Source organism: Camelus ferus, chromosome 25 (genome assembly GCF_009834535.1).
Source record: "Camelus ferus isolate YT-003-E chromosome 25, BCGSAC_Cfer_1.0, whole genome shotgun sequence".
Taxonomy (NCBI): Eukaryota; Metazoa; Chordata; class Mammalia; order Artiodactyla; family Camelidae; genus Camelus; species Camelus ferus.
The window spans coordinates 36,745,286-36,763,484 of NC_045720.1; the positions used below are offsets into that span (position 1 = coordinate 36,745,286).

General features: G+C 43.5%; 1 protein-coding gene across 8 annotated transcripts in view; it reads left to right on the plus strand.

Moving 5' to 3' along the window:
- RUNX1T1 (RUNX1 partner transcriptional co-repressor 1) overlaps window positions 1-18,199 on the plus strand; it is a 139,054-nt gene that overhangs the window by 117,427 nt on the left and 3,428 nt on the right. For 7 of the 8 annotated variants that reach the window (XM_032468050.1, XM_032468052.1, XM_032468051.1 and 4 more), the window contains 3 exons: window positions 409-477; window positions 5,665-5,855; window positions 17,598-18,199. The exon at window positions 17,598-18,199 is cut by the window's right edge and continues 3,428 nt beyond it. In XM_032468050.1, coding sequence (XP_032323941.1) covers window positions 409-477; window positions 5,665-5,855; window positions 17,598-17,873 — 536 coding nt within the window. In that variant the 3' untranslated portion in view covers window positions 17,874-18,199. Of the gene's footprint in view, window positions 1-408; window positions 478-2,839; window positions 5,552-5,664; window positions 5,856-17,597 lie in introns of those variants that run through there. The other variant, XM_032468057.1, reaches the window with a different exon arrangement.

Here is an 18,199-nt window from a genome sequence, read left to right on the forward strand (position 1 = left end):
AACTATCAATTTGCCTCTCAAAAGAAAATTACCATATATATATATATATATATTTTTTTTTTTTTATAAAATATGCTCATAAAAATTCCCATAGTTAGGGAGTGCTGGGAACAGTGTTCCCAAACATCAGCTTGTATAGTGAAATAATTAGAGTGGTTTCAGCTTGGAGCATACAAGGCATTTAGACCCGAGATTTGTTTTCCTTGAACTCTGATGACCGGTCTTGCTATTTTTGTTAATTTCATTTTTTTTAATTATTTTTTAGAAGTGAGGTGCTCAGCATTTTCAAATGACGTTTTTTGTAGAGGAGCCAGGAGAGTGGGTGTTGCTTGCTTCTAACCGTGTGTCATGACCTCACAGTGCTCATGGTGCTCTCCTCTCTCCACCCGATTTTCATCTTCTCCACAGACACGCATCGGGAGTTCCTGCACAGGCCTGCTTCTGGATACGTGCCAGAGGAGATCTGGAAGAAAGCTGGTAAGAATTGTTTAAAAACACGAGTTTCGTGTTCTGGCAGCTGTGTGCAGTTGTTAACGCAGTGATGTGAAGAAAGACGATAAAGGACTTTCCTGCTAACAACAACAACAAAACAAACCCCCACTCGCAAAATTTTAAAATCCTGATAAATATTCTTAAACCCAGCCTGATTAGAAGATGAAATAATTTTTTATTTTGGTAGCATCTGCTCCCACCACTGTAATGAATCTGGTGACACTTCTGTTGTCAGCCCCCGGTTTTGGGGGTTGTGATGGTTTTGGGCTGAAAGCCTGAGGTCAGCTTGCATGCAATTTTCCCTTCTTGAAAACAAAGTCTGATGTTTTACTTCGGCCTTTTCTCCAAATTTTTTATTTTTTAATTGAGGTACAATTGACATATTAAAAAAAAAATAAAATAAAATAACATATCAAATCTAGTTGACTTGTTGAGGCACTCGGAAATTTTATGATTACAATCAGTTTTTTTTTAATTGACCATTTGTGCTAATTAATATTCAGTGACCAGAGCTTAATTAATTTAAATGACAGAGTTGCTAAATTTCTATTTTTCGTTTCCATGTACACTATCTGATTTTCATTAAGAATTTTTTTTTTTTAACATTTTGAAGTTGATTTAAGCTTCTGATGACTCCTTGACTGACTGTGCTTTTAAAGAAGTTCAGATCTGGCAGAATGTTGGTGCATCATCGGGCACTATAAATGTCCAGACAAAATCTTATAAAAACCAGCTCAGGAGATAAAGCATAAACCTGTTTTAAGAGTTAAAAATGACATTGCAGGGGGGGCGGGGTATAGCTCAAGTTGTAGAGAGCATGCTTAGCATGCATGAGGTCCTGGGTTCAATCCCCTGTACCTCCTCTAAAAATAAATAAAAACCCAATTAATTACCTCCCCCACCAAAAAAAAAAATTAATAAAAAGTGACATTGCAAATGCATAATGTGGCTGACCTACTATGACCCTGACTGTTAAAATAGTTTCAGCAGAGAAACTGGAAAATGGATCAGATGGGTGCAAGGCTGGGAACCCCAGCTAAGGAGTGACAGTCAAGGGAAAGGGTTTATTTTTCCTGCAAAAGATTTCTCTTTGGGTTTTGATCTGATCCCATTGTGTCTGTAGTTCTGTGCAGCTTGCTGCCTCTGGTCACTTGGCTCTTCTGCGAGTTTTGTGGTGGGGTTTTGTTTGTTTGTTTTTGTTTAGATTTTCTAACAAACAATCGTTTTTATAAGAGTGATAATGAATCTCAAGATCTGATAGTGTACTAGGCCTAACAACTTAGACTGAGGACCAGAAAGCTCTGTTACATGTCCAGGATACAAACCAGAGAGATCCATTCAGCCTAAAGGGTAAAGTTTTTACTTGTGTATGTTGCTCATCTGCATCGCCTTACCCAGGTTTTCAGCATCACCTCTAAGAAGGTTTTCTACCAGAGTAATAGTCGTGGGGTACTTTCCTAAGCTGTTAAAATGTGCTGGGTGCCCCCTACCTGGAAAAAGAATTGCCACAGCTTCCTTCTGACCACTTTTCATCCCCAGTTTTAAGTTGTCAGTGCAACTTATTCCAATAAGAGGTGCAAAGAATTGCCACATTGGATAGCAGAAGGGTGACTTTTTATGTCGAGGGAGAGGGTCTTCCTCTGCACTTCCCTTATTTATGTATATTTAAATTTAATTCTGATAATTCATAAAGAAAAACTGATGGTGAGGTCTTGTGTAATCCAAATACCTTCTGAGCTATTATCTGCTCAAGTCCTTGTTTGACTGCTATTAAGTGACAGCAGATTTTTCTGAATATTGTTGGAAAGTCAACTTGAATAGCTCTGCACAAAGGAAATCCTACCATAAGTGGTAAGCAATTGGAAGCAGATTCTAAACTGTACTGTGTATCTTCCACTTAATAAGTTTTTTTTTTTTTTTAACTTGACATGTTGTAATCTATTGAGTCCACTATTATTTTTGTTTTGTTTTGGGGTTTCTGAAACCAGTTCTGGGTGTACTTTCCATCGTGAGGACTCTGAGAGGAAAGAGAGCAATGCTTGTTTTTGGTGGGGCCATGCATTCTCTAACAGGGGTTAAACCTTATCAAGCAAATGTTTGGGATATTTTTCAGATGTGCCTATCTGTCTATATCAGGTCTTCAGTCTAAAATATGACTTGGAAGTGGTGTCCATTCAATTTGTATTCTTCTCACAGCGATATCTCTAACCTCCTGCCTAGAAACAGTTTGGGAATAGTTTTCTGTGGAGAGATGCTAAGTTTTAAGGGGTGTATTGAATCCCCAAAGTACACATGACAGGTTCACCTGGAAATCCCAAATAACTGCTTGTAATATTTATCTCCATAGGCTTCTTAAAAAGCATTTCTAATGTTCAAAGTGTCAAGGTGTCCAACCTGATGACAACACCAAGGGCAGAACGTGACATCTTCATTCAGCCTGTTACAATTTGAAAGCTTTTTCCTAAGATTCTAAAATTTGCTGTGGACAAAATTTTTATTTTTAGGGGAAAAAAAAAACCTATAAAGTGTGTCTTTGCAATGAAAGTATTATAAGTTATTTTGTGGCAAAAGATAAGTAAATCACATTTAAAGCATTTGAAAACTCTCCAAAGGGTAGAGCTATAAAATTCAGTGTAATATAACCAGTGCATCTTTTTCAAAAAAAAAAAATTACAGTTGCAAGAAGTATATCCTGTGCTTGAAAGCACAACATATAATATTTTGCACCATTTTATTTTGAAATGATTTCAAACTTGCAGAAGGTCGCAGAAGAGAGTAAAAAATTTCCTTATAACTTTCTCCCTGTTTTCCCATATTTGCTTTAATGTCTTCTCTCCCTCTCTTTTCCTCTTTCCTTCCCTCTTTTTCTTTCTCTGTTATACAGATTTTCCCAACCATTTGAGAGTAAGTTGTAGACATGCTGTCCCTTTACCCTAAACATTTTCTTGTGTTATTTCCTAAGAACAAGGACGTTCTCTTATATAAGCACAGTGCAGTTACCACAATCAGGAATATTAACCTTCAGACACAATTAATTTAACCTACAGACGCTATTCAAAATTTGCATATTACCCTAATAATATAATATAATAATATACATACTAAATATTTGGATTCTCGACAAATGTCGAAGGCCATATCAGTTTTCCCCTGAAAGGTAGGACTTTTAAAAGCAACAACAAAGGTAACCAAAGACAAAAGGTAAAAAAGGTTTTCATAAAATTGGAAAGTCTACCATAAAGATAGTTTTTAAACTGCAAGTGTTTTCTTCAATATATTTCTTTTTCAAACGATCAGTGAATGTTTGTAGTTGGTAATAAATATTCAAGCACCTTGCAAATGTCCTACCAATTCTCTTTGCTGATCTGTATATGCCTGTGGGATTAGAATAGGAATGCATAATTTAAATATAAATTGCCTGATTTGCATATACAATTAGTCAAGCTACAGCTTTGATCGTAAGCAAAAATTATTGTCCTGTATTACCACTTAGATAGAATTTAATTCACCTTGAATATTCAAACGAAATTAGACCCTGGCTGTATTGTTAGAAGGGCAGCGCTTCCCTGGTGCCCCAAGTCGTTTATGACGGAATGATAGAGGCGAGGCGTCTGTTCACCTCCTGGTGAAGAAGATGCTTTGCAAGCTCAGTGCAGTCCTCTGTTTCCACCCAGATTTTAAATGCATATCTTCAAGCAGCCAACAAAGGCTTAACATATTTTAGTTAATACTTGCAGTCCTGATCTTTTCCTTATAATTCAGTTTATAAAACCTAGCGGACAGTAATTGCTAATGAATGAACTTTAGAAATAATGCTGAGAAAATGGCAGAGGCTACAAACGTCATGACAGTTAATTACTCGTGGAGGGCTTTTTATGACCCTCAAGTTGTGGACTATGGATGTGTGAAATAAACCATAGAAATTTAAGAAACTATAGAAGTATTTTCATCTCTTACATTTTTAATCTACAGTAAAACATTTTTATTAGGAATCTATGTTTTTAATTAAACAACATTTAATTAAGGTGCTTTTTAAGTGGGTGAAACAATTAAGTGCAAACACTTGAATGAAACATGTCATAATTAGTTTTAATAGAGTGTTAATTGGTACTAGGTTTGCCAAGTTAATAATTACTGCTTATTAAATTTTCAATTAATCATTGTCACTTTGCTTTGAATAAAGATGAAAATTAGATAAACTAATTCGGGGGGAGGATATTTTCCCTTGTTAATTAGAACAGTTAATTTTTTAAAATGGAAATTACTTGTTTTAGTTGTCAATCTTATGTTGTACATTAGTCAAATCTTTGCACCCTTTCCACAGCCAAAAATAAAGAGCTAATTTGACACCTTGCAGGTCCGCAGTCAGGCCCGATCGTTTTGGCCCGCAGTATGATTCAATTGCATTTGTCTAGTGTAACAGTTGGTTATGCGAAACTGTATATATTTGATTCAGTAGATGGACAACAGCTGAATATTTGGAAATGAGAAAATGATTCTTAAAAGTCCCTATCATTTAGCCTATGAAGGCATATGCCCACATTCCTCAGGAAATGATGAGAGAAGCTGGATATTCTGTTTCATCCTTGATCTCTTTAAAGGGTCTGCATTAACTTAATTGCTTTATGAGATACCTTTTCATTATTGTGTTGTATCTTTTGCCAGACAAACAACCGTGTGCTCTTATATATGAGTGTGTGTAAAATCTATTCCCCGCCTCTTTTTTCTGGGTACTTTACCCACGTACAGCCTGTGTTCATTTTAACCTATATCACCTGTGGCAAAACACCTTCTTTATGTGTCTGAATTATCCAGACAGGTTTCTTGAGGTTGTTTTTGTCCTTTTACTATGGATTCTGGTCTCAGAATCTTTTCGGGGGTACGAGTTTGGTAGAAAAGTTGTAGCGATGATGGCAGTAGTTAAAAAAAAAAAAAAAATTCCTTCCCAGCAGTGTAACTTAAGAGGGCTGGGGCGGGGAGGAAGCTTACCCTCTGTTTTCCTAAATGAATTTCCAAAATCTGGAGTTTTAAACAGAAGCACTGGCCCGTATTTGGGACGCGAGTGGCGCCCGTGTGTAGAGCGTGCGCCCCAGCCATCAGCGTGCCCCGGGTCCCGCGCTAACCCAGCACTGTTCTCTTGTCCGGTCCGGCCCGCCGCGGGGTGGCGCGCAGAGGAGGCGGTGAACGAGGTGAAGCGCCAGGCGATGACCGAGCTGCAGAAGGCGGTGTCCGAGGCCGAGCGGAAGGCGCACGACATGATCACCTCGGAGCGCGCCAAGATGGAGCGCACGGTGGCCGAGGCCAAGCGGCAGGCGGCCGAGGACGCGCTGGCTGTCATCAACCAGCAGGAAGACTCGAGCGAGGTGAGGCTGGCGGGCGCCCCCGCGCCCGGAGGAGGTCGCTGCCGCCAAGTAGGGCGCTGGCTTTTGATTTCAGGAGGTCACCAGTAAACAGCGGATGTTGGACTTCAGACAGATAAATCTTGGAGGTGGGGCCAGGGAGGAGACTTGGAATAATTGAAGGGGGGGGGGGTTGGCACTTGGGAAATTGACCAAAAGCTGATCAAGTTTTGTCTTTATTAAAGACCTAAAAGAACATCTCTGACAAAAAAAGGTTTTTTAATATATTTGGTGAGTATCAGAGGACCGGAAATTCTTATAGCTTACTAGCATACTGCTAGCGTCTCTTACAGAGATCCAGAACGCCAGTGTGTGTCTGTGTTAAATCATCTGTGTGTGGTTTCCTCCTAATAGCTGGGATTTAATAGAGATACCGCGGATAAGCTGTGCGCTCTAAAGACGCGCATGCCTGGATCAAAGTCACTTCCTTAACCGCTGGTTCCAAAGTACAGCACTAAACCAGTGGGCGCATCAATTAAACGTTTCTAAGAGATCTTCTGCAGGGTCTGTTTTTGCACATTACTCCTAATGGTTACGATGGTCATTTTGTAGCATAAGATCACTGCCAGAGGTAATATTTAGTATTATTGCAGGATATTAAAGTACACACACATGTGGCCTGAATGTCTTCAGGGTATGGGAAGTAACTCAAACAAAGGGTCTAACAGACTGCTTTTTAAGTGGAGACTGAAGCCAGAGAGCAACATGGTAATGCTCTGCATTAATTAGCACAGCACCACAATCCTCCACCCCTAAAGTCACTAAAGCCTAAAGTAAGGAGGGCAGTTAGCTCATGCTGCCACGCTGGACCAGCAGGAGCATGAACTGATAAATCAATGGTCCACTCCGACGCGTATCTATAATTTGTGAGGGAGAATAAGAATTTAATTTGTACCAGACTTCCCTGTAGATGAAAGGCCCCTGTGGGAATTACTCGATACTCAGAGTTTCTGTTTAATGTGTAGCAGATGAATAACAAGGGGACAAAAGGAATTGATTTGCAACATTTGAAAGTTTCTCAGGGAAAGAGGGACAAAGGGAAGTTTATCTGCTGTTTAATGGCTGACTTTTCCATCATTGAATTAAACCACACATAAATTCAATTTTATTGGCATCTCATGGCTAAGATATTTAAGGGCCTTGCTTTGCGTCTTTTGAGGGAAAAAATGTATCAGCATCTTTTGGAGAGAATATGTCCTGCTCTGTTCAAGTTAGTAATACCTTGAGGCACAGTTGTTGGCTGTCATTAAAACATTATCTTTCTTAGGAACACTTTAGGGCTATTACATCTGTTAAGAGTATTTCATAGGTCACAAAAATCTAAAGATAAGTATCTAGAAGAAATTGAGAATTAAGTCCTTATATAATCATGCTGTAGGCCTTTAGTGTCAATAATCTCTGTACCTTTACTTCTGATACCTGTCCAGAAAAATATATGGGCTCGACACCAGTATTTAGCAATTATAAAATATGCTGTATCAGACAGCAGCTCCAAACAGGAGGTGTGATGAACTAACCTGGGTGTGTACGTGGGATCCTCTAAAGTGACTGCTTCACTTCTCTGTCTTTCTTTTTGGATCTCTTGGGAAACCGATCTTTAACACAGCACCACCCTTGTCTTCAGGGGCACTTCTCTGGATCTTACAGCAGGCTATGCCAGGAGAAAAGGTTTGGGAGTCAGAGGGCTAAATTTAATCCCTGGCTCCACCTCTCATCATTCTGTGAGTTTTGAGAAAACCACCAAAGCTCCAAAAGCTTTGGTCTTCTCATCTGGTACAGTGGCTAGAACCTTGAGACTTAATAGTTTTGTTACGTCTCAGGTGAAGCAGCTCCCCTGGCTAGGGTTACGCAGCCCGGCAGTGGCAGACTCCAAGCCGGGACTCCCAGCGTTCTGCCAGTCCGTGCATCATTCCAGAACAAATGGCATATAAGGCTCATTAGGATGAGTTTGGGTTGCAGATAAAGACAGGCAACTTAGGTCTGGATTCCCACTTCTTTTTTTAAAACCACAAACAGGACCATTTGTTAGACTTGTGGGGCATTGATCTCTCGAAAAATAAACCTCATTTCACCAAAAGTAATGGAGACATCTTTCCTGAAATGGAAGAGAGATTTTGTTTGAATGAAGCTGAGACTCCTCCAGACTTGCACACGAGTCTATACACACACATGCACGCACACAATAAAAGTGGTTTAACCAAGGACCCAAGGGATGACAATGTCTGAGAATAACCTAAGTGGTAGGTGTAGTTCACTGTACCTTTTGCTCAATCATTAGCCTGAAATTATATGTAAATACTTTCCCCTCCTCAGAAATTCTTCACTTTTCATTTAACACTGAGTACACAACCTGGAATCCAATGTGCTGTTTTTCTGCACCCTGTTCTTGCCACTCACTCAGGAAGGTACACCCTTTATTTTTTAATTTTTAAAATTTTAAAATTTTTATTTCTAGTGGAGGCACTGGGGATTGAACCCAGGACCACGTGCATGCTAAGCACGAGCTCTACCACTGAGCTGTACCCCACCCCACCAGGAATGCGCATCTTTTAGTAGAAACGACCTGATAAAAAGCCACCCCAGCAGTGATGCTTAGAAGTCTCCTCAAGCCTAGAAATCTCCCTGAGCCCCTCCGGGACAGCGCGAGCAGCTGTGACGTCCCTGGGCCGGGCTGGAGATGGCTGCTCCCGCCCTCACGTGGCCCCGGGGCGGGGAATCTGTTAGGCCAGGACTGCGTGGCCCAGCTGAGCTGCAGAGAAGGCAGCACACGTACACCTCGGAATTCTCTCCTGTGTTTTTATACTCAGAGGGTTTTCTTGAGTTTTAACCATTTGGCCTTAAATAAGACCCACATGCTTCAGAAATGGTCTTTGTTTTCTTAGAATAAAAGGTCTGGATGTTATAGTAATTGGTTGAAAAAAATAGATAACATCCCAATTAAATGTAGGTGCCATCGATATTAGAACTGTCCCCAGAAGTTAATGGACATTCTTTTAAAAATCATGTTTGTGACCTGCCCAGGGCAGTTTATCTGATACATGTTACTCTAAATTATATCCATTTATTCATTTTTTCTGTCAATAACAAACAACGGAGCTTTTATTCTATGCTGGCGACAGTACTGGGTGCTGAAGGTGCAGCGGTCCCTGCCTTCCTGTTCACTGTAATTCATTAGAAGACTCAAACTCTAAAATTATGAGTCTTTATAGATTTAATGCAAAGGCTTCTGGGAAAAAGTTTTGTTTCATCTGACACTGAAGGTAATGAGGAACTCATTCGCAGCCCCCCACCCCCACCCCCACCCCCACTGCCTCATCACAGCTTTCTCGGGCCATGGGCAAGTCAGTGCCTTCACTCAGGGAAGGTGGGAAGGGAAGCTTTGCCAGGCTTTGAAACCAGGCTGTGTGGCTGATGAGTTTTGAAAGGATCATTCAGGCTGCAGTAGATTAGAGGAAACAAAAAGGAGGAACCAGTCTGTTTCAAGAGACAGAGGAGGAGGAGGAAGAGGGTTGGATGAAGGTGGTTGGCAGTGGTGCTGGGAGTAGAGAAAACTGAATCAGCTGTGCCCAGGAGATCGAATGGGCAGGGTCGGATGACTGGTCAGCTTACAAGGAAGGAAGAGGGGGTCCTGGGTTTTTGGTGGACATGCAGGGTTTGGGGTATCCGTATCAGGTGATCTTAACTTGAGCGCCCTTTAAGAATGACTGGCTTTGATCTGCCCAGGGGTTTTGTGTGGGTCACGAAAAAGGTAACTTTTCTTCATTTTTTTGTGTATAAAAAAAAATGCAAGTTAAAACTTTTTTTAAAAGAACCTCAATTATTTAATTCAACTAGGCAGACAGATTTTCCTATGTGGATTGAAAGGGACAAATAGACATAAAGGCTGAAATAGTTTACACTGTAGTGTGAAAACCAGGATAGTGCATGGTAATGCATAGCAACTGGGTGCAGGGTGACCGTACGTCCCAGTTTGAGACAGTCCCAGGTTAACCCCCGTTGTCCCATGTAATTATTAAGCGTGCCCCTCTTCCCTCTTAAGTGTCCTGGCTTGGATGGTAAATTAAACGTTCAGGCCATGTAAAGGCCATGTTCAGGTGATTAGATGATTATCTTTTGCTAGCAAAGCCTGGAGACCTATGGGTGGGGCAGAAAAAATCCCAGAGAATGACCTAGAAGACCTGATTTCTGGTTTCTGCTCAGCTATCATATCAAGAGTCCTTGGACAATTATTTGCTTACCTCACAGGGTTGTTTAGGGAAAAATAAATTATATTAATGTTTTAAAGTGTTTTGATGGGAGAGGGTAATAACTCAGTGGTGGAGGGTCTGCTTACCAGGCACCAGGCCCTGGGTTCAATCCCCATTAAAAAAGAGAAAAAGCTTTTTGAGAATTCTAGTGCAAGGCAAAATGATCTCATCCGTCCCACAGTGCTTCCTCACAAGAGACTCTAAACTTTCCTGACCAAAATCCATAATTTTTCCCTTTCCTCTCCCTTTATTTCAGCTGCCTTCTGTCGTAGACATGTACCCATCTCTCCCTTTACCTGGATCATATGTGATCTTTATAATCTGAATCAGTAAAAATACATCTGTACATATATAAGTGCACACATTATTACTCTCTCCCCGACATGGAGACGTCAACCTGAGTTTCAGAGTCAGAAGACTGGAGTTCCCGGCCAAGCCTGGCCCTTCGCGCGTTCCTCCGGCGTGGTTGTGTTGAGGACAGGTGCCCGGAAATTCTCTCCTTTCTGAAGCTGGTCGCCTTCTTTCTGCTTTCACACATGTGAAGTGGACCTCATAATGCCATGCTGCTTAGGAAAACCAGTGGCCCTGAAAGGGAGGCAGTAAAGAGGGTAGACGTTTCAGAAGGAGGAGAGGAGAGTTTAAAGTATTATTGAATTGGGGAAACAGCAGGAAGAAAGCGTGGAGTCAGGAATGAATGTCATGTGGGTGTTATTCACAGGGAGGTGCAAATAATTCCTTAGCCAGCCTTGGACGCCTCACCAAGTCAAAGTGGGGTGTTCGCACCGGGCAGGCCAGTCCTGTACGCCAGGACCCCGTGATCGGCAGAGTAACGGCGGGTGACACGCGGTCTGCTCCCCGAGATGGCGTAAGACCTGTGATGGACGTCTGAGACTGTACCAGGCGTGGGAGAAGGTGCCTTTTCTACGTTCCGTACTTCAGTGCGGTGTACCTGAGTTCAGGCAGGGCAGACAGGGCTGTTGGCTTCGTTTTCAGCTGCGAAAAGCTTGGGTCCTGGGAAGCCAAGCCATTGCTTAGGGTCTCACGGCAGCAAGTGCAGGCGGGCCCTCAGCCTGGGTGCCGGCCTCTCGGGCCACTTTCTCAACAGCCACGTGGTGGCAGATACGTGACTCCGTCAGGTTATTCCCACTCAGGTCTCTAGTTTCACTTTGGTGGGTAAACCACCAGTTATTGTCATTCTAACTGTTAGAGTGACACTGGACTGCTCAGGCAAGCCACCCGAGCAGGTAATATTTTCTGTGCTTTCTCTTTTACGGTGTGTTTATTATCTATTTCACCAAGAATGTAATGCCGGTGCTTAGCATAAATCAGAAGGAAGGAAAGTCACTGAGTCTGGCCATCTTCATTTCTGGCTGTACTCATTTCCGGTTCCTGTCTGTAAACACAGACAGTCTTTCTTCCACCCCCAGTGAACAGAAGAATGTACCACAGCTCTTTCTCTGGGATCCACAACTTGTCTTAGCTTAGAGGATCAAAGCAAGGACTGGAACTGAGCCCAGAACAGAGTAAATAGCTGTCCTGTTCACAGCTTACTTTGGGCATTTGGGTGGCACTTGAGCAGAAACACTGAATCTTTAAACTCTGCTTTCTGGTATCTGCTAAGCCCTGGTCATGTGAACATATCTCTCTGAGAAGCTCCTCTTCATTGCTCCTGGAATCAGTGGACCCCTCTCCAGTGCGTCCTGCGCAGCACGGCCCCAGCTGTGGGGGTGGCCGAGTGGGGTCTGCAGGATGTACTTTGCACACGGTCTCCCAGCACGGCTTCTGTTAAAGCCTCACAATCTGATCAGAGCCGTCAGTCCCCAGAAGGATTTGGAGTTCTATGAGCATGGGCTGTGATTCTGTGTTACCTAAGATTTCTGTTTCTTTGTTTCACTTATTAAAAAGCCAGCTGTCTGTATCCATGGATGTTCATGGTGTAGTGGCTGGTGCACTGAGCCTGGAACCATCTGGGGTGGTTCACCTCGTGGAGTTTGGTTTTCTCATCTACAAAACTGTGATAATGTTTATGTGACTCACTTTGCAAGGTAGTTGAGAGGTATAAATAAGATGAGTAGGAGTATTTTATAAACAAGTCACCTTACACGTGAGCAGAGTGTCTGTGTAAGAGAGAGAGAGATGGAAAGCCAACTAAGAAGCTAGTCCCACAGGAAAGGCAGGGAAGGAATTTGGATAGCAGTCGTGAGATTGGAGAGGAAGGGAGACCATGGAAGCAAGGTCTGTGGGGTTTGGCACTGCAGGGGCTACAGAAAGGGGAGATTCCCAGAGAGATGACAGAGCCTTGGGGCTGAGTGTCGCCATGGCTGAAATACACCACACCAGAGAGTCAGGTGTGGGGTGACTGACTTGGGGCAGAGGAGCATCCTGGTGGAGCTACCAAACAGGCGGGTTGAAAGTAAGAGACTGCAGCTCCGGAAGGAAATGAGGGCTGGAGAAGCATTTCAGGGTCGTCTTCTTACAGCTGATGGTTGAAACCACGACTGACAAGGCGGAGGGTAGGAAGGAAAGGATATTTCTTGATGCCAGCTTCCCTCCTTGCCAAATGCTTAGAAGGAAATGAAAAACAGAAGAGGGAAAGGTTATAGTTCAAGAAACAGAAAGTTAGTATCTGGAGACCAAAGTTCGAGGGGATTTCAACAAAGGGATTTTTTTTTTTAAAGGAGGAATGAAGAAATGGTCAGTAGTGGTGAATCTTCAAAAGGCGTGAGGACAGTGAGGAAAGAGAAAAAGTAATCAGCCGCTAGGGCAGTGTGAGAGGAAGTAAGCTGATGTTCTCTGTCTCCGTACCTGGGGGCTGTAGAGCGCAGGGCCGTGAGCTTCCTCACTGTGCAGACTGCCCCGTGCACAGCCTGGATAGAGTCTCATTTCCATTCAGCCAGTGCCAAAAGGAGGAGGTGGTGCTGGATCCTGCCGTTTATTCCGGGCCCACTGAACGTCAGGGCACTGGCATTGGCACTGGTGCTCTGACCAACCCTAGAGTTACGACTCCCGCTGTGTAGGTCCTAAGAGGACCTAACTCTAAGAGGTTAACTTGCCTGTGGTTCTAAAGCCACAAAGTGATGTGGTTAGAAATAAAACCCAAGGAAGAGCAGCTCTGGAGCCACCCGTGGCTGGAAGCCGTTCCTGTTGCTCGCCACAGCGCCTTGTCTTTGGCGTTCCCACCTCCCGGGTCAGCCTGTTTGCTCTCAGGACTGAAGTGCCCTGCTCACCGTATTCCTGCCACAGCGGCCTGTGAAAAGAGATCTGGCCAAAGTGTGGCATTTTGGAAAGAGTACTGGGTTTGTAGCTCAAAGGCCTGGGTGAATCAAACCTTGCCTGTGTCGTTTCATATTTTGTGTGATTTTAGGCAAGTCATTTACTATAAAGGTAATTTACCTTTTGGGAATTTTAATTATAATCATTCTGCTTTATTCACTGAGTATCGTTTGTGTGCAGGGTTTTGTTCCCCCCTCCCCCCCCGGAGAAGTATAGGTGGGTAAGACCTGGAGAAACTTTTTAGGAGAAAATGTTTTGTTTTCTTGTAAAAGGAATCTCCAACAGTAAGAACCAGAAAGAGTATTATTTTGCTGGTTAGACAGAAAGACCATCTTCTCTGTACTTTAAATCACAAGATGAAGGAATTAATTTTGTTATTAGGGACAAAAAGAATTGCTGATATGAAACAAAGCATTGGTGGTCTCTGACATGAGCTTTGGTCCCAAAAGCTTCACTTCATCATGTCCTTTTCCACAGGTCGTGTTAGTACATTAGCAAAAGGGAGGGTTCGGGTTCTGCCTCATATTCCTCATCTGACTCACAGCCTAACCTCGGTCAATGGCTGAGTCCGATTTTTCAGATAGGGAGGAAAGTATTCCTTATGCTGAAAAGGGAAAAATATCACAAATAAGGGAAGACTAGAAAGCGCTGTGAGCTTTGGGAGTGAAATTTGCTATGAAATACGGGATTCTTGGGGCGTCGACACTGTTGAGGTAATTCAGTCCCCAGCGTCATTCCTTAGAGGACTAAAACGGAAGCTCAGTTAGATGCAAAATGAATGAATGAATGAATGAAATATACAACTTTTAAGAAATGCTAGCCTGAATATAAAAAGCACCCGTTGGAAAATGTAAGATTAGACTTCAACCACTGACCCACCAGTATTCCTGCCTTTATGGAGATCCTCCTGGGCGTTACCACACAATTTGCAGTTTCCACCTTTGTGAATGGTGGAAAGCTTAGGAACTTAAAAGGATTCACATTCGAGTATTCATAAGATTCTGCACATTCCCTGGTCCCCAGCAATGTGCCGGTTGAGGGGCTGAATGCCGCTGCTCCAGCGTTTATCTTGCAGGTGTGGGTTCGTTAACAGGATGTCCGGTAGAGCCACTCAAGAGAAATGGACCAAAGTTGCTTCGTCTGTTTTCTAATGAGCTTTTAAAAAGGAATATGCACTTGGAGTTTTTTTGTTGGTTGAGCCCTTGTGCTTAAGTTCCCTACACATTCATTGTGATGCAGCGTCCATCCGGAGCAACAGAACCACGGAGGGCTTCCCCCGCCAGCTCATTTGAAATTGCTCTTGGTTGCACCTTCCCAAAGTCAGAGGTTGTTTTTGTCTCAGTCGTGGGTGGTAAATGAATGGGGTTGAACAACTTTGGAATGGGGCTGGAGGCAAAACTAGCCAGAGCCCTTGAATCCTGGGTCAGGACTCAGAGAGGCGAGGCAAGAAGGCTCAATTCCCAGCAGCTTCGTGATCCAAAACATCTGTTTCTATATTTGGCATAATTCCACTTTTTTTTTGTTTGTAAAATTGTTCCCATCTTTGAAAACACTTTAGCAAATAAAGAAGTCCCCATTCTGTCTCCTCTTTCCACTCCCCGACACATGCATTTGTAATTACCTGGTTTAGTCTGTGTGTTTAATCAGCTTAAATTGAGACGGTTTGCCTACATCTGATTTCAATCTGAAGGAGCCATTGAGTGCTGGGCAGTTCCCGCCTCGCGTCTGCCAAGACGTGCTTCTGCCAGAAAACAGATCGGACTCACACCAGGGTATTTCCTAAAGAAGCCACTTGACTCAGATTAGATGTTTAATTTCCTTAAAATATTATTTTGGATCTGGGTTTCTGTTCTCTAATTGGGCTTTTCTGATGTAATTTAGGAAATTTCACTTATTTCTGAGTTTTTTCCAGGAACCAGCTGGCATTATTCTAAATGCCTGAAAGCTCAAGGAAGCGAGCTTCCCTGAGTGCCCAGGGTGGGACCTCGCTGCTCCACACGGCGGGCCAGGCCTGTGTGTGTTTCGGTCTTCGTGGAACCAGCGTCCACGCAGTAAGATTGAATCTGCTTTGAAAAAGAGGGGCTTTCTATTTATGGTAATGAGGCCTCTGATGAGAAGCGCACATTTTGGGAGATATTTCCTGATTAAATCAAATTGAAGTACAAAAAATTGCTTTGTTCTGGTACTATAAATTTTAGTTTCATGTTTATTTATGACGTTAATATATAAATCCAGCTTCTCGATTAACTTAGCAATGTTCACTTAAAACACCTCACACTGACCAAAGTTTGAAATCTTAAGTTTTTTGGGTTTTCTCCCGTTCATTGGGCAGTAATTTCTGAATGACACTGAAATACGAACGTACCGCTGAGCTCTTCTGAAAAATTTTAAACTGTGGTTCTTGAGTTCATCGGCCTCCAACACCTGAAAGACTCCAGGAGCCCCTTTACTCGTTAGCAAAATTAGGATGACTGCTAAGAATTCCTTTGTATGTTTTGCACAGTGACAAGACAACGCAGACCAGGGTGCCAGGCTGACATCCCACTGGGGTATTTTCAGCAGACTTATGAGCCCACCTTAAGGCACACAACCAGCGTGCTGAAAGGCAATAACTGCAGGGAGGACAGTGGGGGGATCTTTTAATATCCACATACATCAGGGCTTTAAAAAACGTACTTGAATTGTGACACGGCCACATACTGTCAGCTGGTTGGGGTTACCAGCTTACAGTCAGAAGTTTGTTTTGCAAGAAAATAATCAAAACCAAGGAGGATCAAGAATAAAAAGGTTAATGGTGCAAGGCTACGATCACTCGATACAGCGTTCCACAATGGGGATGGTCTCGCCGGAGGAGCCACACACGCTCCATACTGGCTTCCGGAGGTCCCCCCCTCCTCCTGGAAGGGCCCTGAAGGCACTGACATCCCTGAGCTCCTCCCTGCCCCCTCTCCTTCCCCAGGATCTGCCCCCTCCCTGTGCTGGTCCCTGGTGTGTCTGTGCCGGATTCATGATGTGTTTGTCTCAAAGTCCCGATCGCGGAGACAGCCTCGTTTCTGCTTTTCTCACTTCTTGGAAAGCAGCCAGTGGAGACTGGTAGCAGGCTTACCACAGTCCTAAAAATCGCTAGAATTTTTAATGTCTTTCTACTTGTCTTGAGTTGCTACGTGCAAATGAGCTTCAGAGGTCCTCCATCAGCTGGAAAGCACTGTCTGTGAATAGAATTATTATGCACCCAGTTTTAGTATGTCTGGTTTTTCAAAGCCATGTCGGGTGATCAGATTCATTCCTTTCACAAATATTTATTGAGCACCTGCTGTATATCGGGCACTGTGTGGGCCCTTCGTATACATCAGAGAGGAAAAACAAACCGAAGGTCCAGTCTCCAGGGGGCTGAAGGGGGTTGTTTGGAGACTGCCCTCCCATCCGGTTGTCAGGGGCGCCGGAGAGCTGAGTGCAGTGGGAGGGACTAAGCCGAGGCTCGCTCTCTCCGGTTTGTGGTGGCGCGGGGACTGGAGTCTGCCGTCTGTTCCGTGAGAGTTGCCTTCAGTCTCCTACAGCGTTCTGCTAGTTCCTTTGTGATTCCTGGTAACATCTAGAAGGGAGAAGTTTCTGCCAGGAGTGATGCCTTTGTGTCTTCCTGTGGTGGTACTGGTATCAGAAAGGGAAAAGGTTAGATGGAGCAATTGTAAGTATGGGTGAGCAGAGAATTTGGATATGCAGATAGCCAAACCTAAAGGGAAGAGAATTCATAGAAAAAACAAATGATTTTCAACCATTTGTCATAACAGTTGTTGGTGGAAGAGTCTGGGCAGTCATCACGCCAAAACCTGCATCTTCAGTGTGTTTAGTGTGTACACACACACACACACACACACACACACACACTTGGGTTTGTCATTCTTAGAGTTCTTAAAAATAAGGGGGTCAGTGCTTCCTACCATACAACTTATAGTAAAAACAGAAACGAGTTTCAACCGTTTGTCATAATAGTTGTTGGCAGAAAGTTCTGGGCAGTCATCACACCAAAAGCTGCGTCTTCAGTGTTTAGTGCACACACACACCTGGGGTTTTCACTCTTAGAATGAAAAATAAGGGGGCAGTTCTGCTAGTGTATCTCCCTAGACTTGACTTTAGCCTGCACCGTGTAATAATCCGAGATTTCACTGTCTTCTGCCTTCTCCTGTAGAGTTGCTGGAATTGTGGCCGCAAAGCGAGCGAGACGTGCAGCGGCTGTAACACAGCCCGCTACTGTGGCTCGTTCTGCCAGCACAAAGACTGGGAGAAGCACCACCACATCTGTGGACAGACCCTGCAAGCCCAGCAGCAGGGGGACACGCCCGCCGTCAGCTCCTCCGTCACACCCAACAGTGGGGCCGGGAGCCCCATGGACACGCCACCAGCAGCCACCCCGAGGTCCACCACCCCGGGGACCCCGTCCACCATAGAGACAACCCCTCGCTAGACGTGCACTCAGAACAGAACTGTCGGAGGAAAGACAACACAACCAACACGAAGCCAGTTCCTCATCCTCAGATGCTCAAAGTTGTTTTTTGTTTGTTTGTTTGTTTGTAGATGAACTATCGTATTTCAGTACTTCGGCAAGAGAGAACCTAACTGTATCTTGAGGCGGTGGTAAAACAGAGGGCCAGTAACGGGTCGTAATGACTTATTGTGGATAATAACAAAGATATCTTTTCCTTAGAGAACTGAAAAGAGAGCAGAGAATATAACATGAAATGATAGATTTGACCTCCTCCCTGTTATTTTCCAGTAGCTGGGATTTTAAAC